We start from the raw sequence: 5,534 nt of genomic DNA on the forward strand, positions 1-5,534 counted from the left end.
AGGCAATACGTCTAGTAAAAATTGCATTTCTATGTACGTCGATTCAAGAAAATATGAAGGAAGTCAAATTTCACAATAGAAGAAGTATGAAAGACCTTGCAGAACTAATCCAAATCCTAACAAATTTCATCTATTTGAATAAAATTGAAAGACAAAGCCAATACAAGTGTATTGTAATTACAATTAATATGTTCTAAGGTAATACGTCGAGTAAAAATTGCATTTCTATGTATGTTGATTCAAGAAAATATGAAGGAAGTCAAATTTCACAATAGAAGAAGGATGAAAGACCATGCAGAACTAATCCAAATCCTAACAAATTTCATCTATCTTGAATCAAATAGAAAGACAAAGCCGACACAAAAAGAAAGAGTTCATAAAAATGTTGAATTTTATATACGTTAACTCAAAAAAGTCTACACATTTCGTTTTATGTCGGAAGTTGATTTCTGAGACTAAATTGTAAACTAGATAGACTCATCTTTAACAGAAAAAGTTTGAAAAATGTATTGTAATTACAATTAATATGTTCTAAGGCAATACGTCTAGTAAAAATTGCAATTCTATTTACGTTGATTCAAGAAAATATGAAGGAAGTCAAATTTCACAATAGAAGAAAGATGAAAGACCATGCAGAACTAATCCAAATCCTAACAAATTTCATCTATCTTGAATCAAATAGAAAGACAAATCCAATATAAAAAGAAAGAGTTCATTAAAATGCTGAATTTTATATACGTTAACTCAAAAAAGTCTACACATTTCGTTATAAGTCGGAAATTGATTTCTGAGACTAAATTGTAAACTAGATAAACTCATCTTTAACAGAAAAAGTTTGAAAAATGTATTGTAATTACAATTAATATGTTCTAAGGCAATACGTCTAGTAAAAATTGCATTTCTATGTACGTTGATTCAACAAAATATGAAGGAAGTCAAATTTCACAATAGAAGAAAGATGAAAGACCATGCAGAACTAATCCAAATCCTAACAAATTTCATCTATCTTGAATCAAATAGAAAGACAAAGCCAATATAAAAAGAAAGAGTTCATTAAAATGCTGAATTTTATATACGTTAACTCAAAAAAGTCTATTCATTTCGTTATAAGTCGGAAATTGATTTCTGAGACTAAATTGTAAACTAGATAAACTCATCTTTAACAGAAAAAGTTTGAAAAATGTATTGTAATTACAATTAATATGTTCTAAGGCAATACGTCTAGTAAAAATTGCATTTCTATGTACGTTGATTCAAGAAAATATGAAGGAAGTCAAATTTCACAATAGAAGAAAGATGAAAGACCATGCAGAACTAATCCAAATCCTAACAAATTTCATCTATCTTGAATCAAATAGTAAGACAAAGCCAATATAAAAAGAAAGAGTTCATTAAAATGCTGAATTTTATATACGTTAACTCAAAAAAGTCTACACATTTCGTTATAAGTCGGAAATTGATTTCTGAGACTAAATTGTAAACTAGATAAACTCATCTTTAACAGAAAAATTTTGAAAAATGTATTGTAATTACAATTAATATGTTCTAAGGCAATACGTCTAGTAAAAATTGCATTTCTATGTACGTTGATTCAAGAAAATATGAAGGAAGTCAAATTTCACAATAGAAAAGGATGAAAGACCATGCAAAACTAATCCAAATCCTAACAAATTTCATCTATCTTGAATCAAATAAAAAGACAAAGCCAACATAAAAAGAAAGAGTTCATAAAAATGTTGAATTTAATATACGTTAACTCAAAAAAAGTCTACACACTTCGTTATAAGTCGGAAATTGATTACTCATCTTTAACTGAAAAAGTTTGAAAAATGTATTGTAATCACAAATAATATGTTCTAAGGCATTACGTCTACTAAAAATTGCATTTCTATGTACGTTGATTCAAGAAAATATGAAGGAAGTCAAATTTCACAATAGAAGAAGGATGAAAGACCAAGCAGAACTAATCCAAATCCTAACAAATTTCATCTATCTTGAATCAAATAGAAAGATAAAGCCAACACAAAAAGAAAGAGTTCATAAGAATGTTGAATTTTATACACGTTAACTCAAAAAAGTCTACACATTTCGTTATAAGTCGGAAATTGATTTTTGAGACTAAATTGTAAACTAGATAAACTCATCTTTAACAAAAAAAGTTTGAAAAATGTATTGTAATTACAATTAATATGTTCTAAGGCAATACGTCTAGTAAAAATTGCATTTCTATGTACGTTGATTCATGAAAATATGAAGGAAGTCAAATTTCACAATAGAAGAAGGATGAAAGACCATGTAGAACTAATCCAAATCCTAACAAATTTCATCTATCTTGGATCAAATAGAAAGACAAAGCCAACACAAAAAGAAAGAGTTCATAAAAATGTTGAATTTTATATATGTTAACTCAAAAAAGTCTACACATTTCGTTATAAGTGGGAAATTGATTTCTGAGACTAAATTGTAAACTAGATAAACTCATCTTTCACAGAAAAAGTTTGAAAAATGTATTGTAATTACAATTAATATGTTCTAAGGTAATACGTCTAGTAAAAATTGCATTTCTATGTACGTTGATTCAAGAAAATATGAAGGAAGTCAAATTTCACAATAGAAGAAGGATGAAAGACCATGTAGAACTAATCCAAATCCTAACAAATTTCATCTATCTTGAATCAAATAGAAAGACAAAGCCAACACAAAAAGAAAGAGTTCATAAAAATGTTGAGTTTTATATATGTTAACTCAAAAAAGTCTACACATTTCGTTATAAGTCGGAAATTGATTTCTGAGACTAAATTGTAAACTAGATAAACTCATCTTTAACAGAAAAAGTTAGAAAAATGTATTGTAATTACAATTAATATGTTCTAAGGCAATACGTCTAGTAAAAATTGCATTTCTATGTACGTTGATTCAAGAAAATATGAAGGAAGTCAAATTTTACAATAGAATAAGGATGAAAGACCATGCAGAACTAATCCAAATCCTAACAAATTTCATCTATCTTGAATCAAATAGAAAGACAAATCCTGCACAAAAAGAAAGAGTTCATAAAAATGTTGAATTTAATATACGTTAACTCAAAAAAGTCTACACACTTCGTTATAAGTCAGAAATTGATTTCTGAGACTAAATTGTAAACTAGATAAACTCATCCTTAATAGAAAAAGTTTGAAAAATGTATTGTAATTACAATTAATATGTTCTAAGGCAATATGTCTAGTAAAAATTACATTTCTATGTATGTTGATTCAAGAAAATATGAAGGAAGTCAAATTTCACAATAGAAGAAATTTGAAAGACCATGCAGAACTAATCCAAATCCTAACAAACTTTATCTATCTTGTATCAAATAGAAAGACAAAGCAAACACAAAAAGAAAGAGTTCATAAAAATGTTTAATTTTATATACGTTAACTCAAAAAAGTCTACACATTTCGTTATAAGTCAGAAATTGATTTCTGAGACTAAATTGTAAACTAGATAATGCAAGGAGTTCACTTGCAAGATCTTGTAAGTGCTGGTGTGGTTATGGAGAATTCGCCAACGCTTTGTAGTGGGAGGGACAAAAGGATTTGGATGCCTGATATGAAGGGTGTGTTTTCAGTTAAGTCAGCTAGAGAATTGATTAGAAAGAAGTTCCCTACTATGAAAGAAGCTTCGCTATTGTGGAGGAAAGTTGTGCATCCTTCTTTGGCGGCTCAGAATTGGAAGTTTGTTCGGGGAGCGTGTGCAACTCTTGATAAAGTTCGCAGCAGGTTTAAGATTTAATTGGCTTCTAGGTGCAGCGTTTGTCAAATTGTAGAAGAGACACTTCAGCACGTCCTCTGGAGCTGTAGTTTTGCGCAAAAAGCTTGGAACTGGATAGCAGGTATTTTCAATATAAAACCTTATTATGATTTGATCACGTCTTACAATGGAGCTAGGCTTCAAAGTGGCATTGTTAGAGATTTGTGGCTGGTAGCAAATTTGGTTGTGCGATCTGAACTTTGGTTCACTAGAAATAAGAAGGTATATGAGAAGAAAGTTCCTTGCTGGTCCTTTTTCCAAAAACGAGTGTTCAATTTGATGCATGAATACTCAGTTAGAATGAAGAGTTTTATGTTCAATACGGTAGCAGATTTGAGAATATTGGATTTCTTTCGTGTTAAGCATAGGAAAGTGAAGATTTCAGATCCAAAGGAGTGTTATTGGACGCCTCCTAATAACAATGAATTGCTGTTGTGTACTGATGGTGCCTCAAGAGGAAATCCGGGAGTGGAAGGGGCTGGTGTTGTGGCTAGAAATGCGAGTTCGGAAGTGGTAGGGGCAATGTGTATTGGCTTAGGAATTGCGACTAACTATATGGCTGAGTTATATGGAATTATTGTTGGTCTTGAATGGGCAATTCAATGGGGTTATGATCGTTTGTTGATTAGATCAGACTCTTCTTCGGTGCTGAAGGCTTTGGAGGAGGATAATGTTCCATGGTTTGCTACACAAAGAGGCTGAATGCTAAGGGTTTATATGGTGCTATTCGGTTTGAACACACTTTTCGTGAAGCAAATTTTGCTGCGGATGGAATGACTAAGCGTGGTTGTTTGTTAGAAGAAGGAGTAGGTATTCACTTTGAGGGAAGACCAGATTTCTTAAGTTCAATTGGGTTTTCAAATGTAATTTATTATCGTTTTAAATAGTTTGTGTGAGTTTTTGGGGTTTCTCTGACCTCTTTTCTCCTAAACTATCTTGTAAATATCGTTACTTGCAATATAATTTTTTGACTTATCAAAAAAAAAAAGTAAACTAGATAAACTCATCTATAACAGAAAAAGTTTGAGAAATTTATTGTAATTACAATTAATATGTTCTAAGGCAATACGTCTAGTAAAAATTGCATTTCTATGTACGTTGATTCAAGAAAATATGAAGGAAGTCAAATTTAACAATATAAGAAGGATGAAAGACGATGCAGAACTAATCCAAATCCTAACAAATTTCATCTATGTTGAATCAAATAGAAAGACAAAGCCAGCAAAAAAAGAAAGAGTTCAAAAAAATGTTGAATTTAATATACGTTAACTCAAAAAAGTCTACACATTTCGTTATAAGTCGGAAATTGATTTCTGAGACTAAATTGCAAACAAGATAAACTCATCTTTAACAGAAAAAGTTTGAGAAATGTATTGTAATTACAATTAATATGTTCTAAGGAAATACGTCTAGTAAAAATTGCATTTCTAGTACGTTGATTCAAGAAAATATGAAGCAACTCAAATTTCACAATAGAAGAAGGATGAAAGACCATGCAGAACTAATCCAAATCCTAACAAATTTCATCTATGTTGAATCAAATAGAAAGACAAAGCCAGCACAAAAAGAAAGAGTTCAAAAAATGTTGAATTTAATATACGTTAACTCAAAAAAGTCTACACACTTCGTTATAAGTCGGAAATTGATTTCTGAGACTAAATTGTAAACTAGATAAACTCATCTTTAACAGAAAAAGTTTGAAAAATGTATTGTAATTACAATTAATATGTTCCAAGGCAGTA

The 5,534-nt window shown here is 30.0% G+C and overlaps 1 protein-coding gene across 1 annotated transcript; it reads left to right on the forward strand.

The window, feature by feature from the left end:
• The first annotated feature begins 3,489 nt into the window (after nucleotides 1-3,489).
• LOC113327569 lies at nucleotides 3,490-4,494 on the forward strand. Its single transcript, XM_026574743.1, has 2 exons — nucleotides 3,490-3,761; nucleotides 3,843-4,494. Exons 1-2 carry the CDS (start codon nucleotides 3,490-3,492, stop codon nucleotides 4,492-4,494), a joined length of 924 nt encoding a protein of 307 aa, XP_026430528.1.
• Nucleotides 4,495-5,534: the final 1,040 nt, after the last annotated feature.

The sequence above is a fragment of the Papaver somniferum genome, unplaced genomic scaffold (assembly GCF_003573695.1).
Source record: "Papaver somniferum cultivar HN1 unplaced genomic scaffold, ASM357369v1 unplaced-scaffold_104, whole genome shotgun sequence".
Classification (NCBI taxonomy): domain Eukaryota; kingdom Viridiplantae; phylum Streptophyta; class Magnoliopsida; order Ranunculales; family Papaveraceae; genus Papaver; species Papaver somniferum.

Excerpts from the sequence above, each read along its gene's own strand:
- LOC113327569 (XM_026574743.1), top strand. The coding sequence starts at position 3,490 with ATGCAAGGAGTTCACTTGCAAGATCTTGTAAGTGCTGGTGTGGTTATG. Across the intron at positions 3,762-3,842 it reads CTTGATAAAGTTCGCAGCAG|TTTTGCGCAAAAAGCTTGGA; the intron begins GTTTAAGATTTA and ends CTGGAGCTGTAG.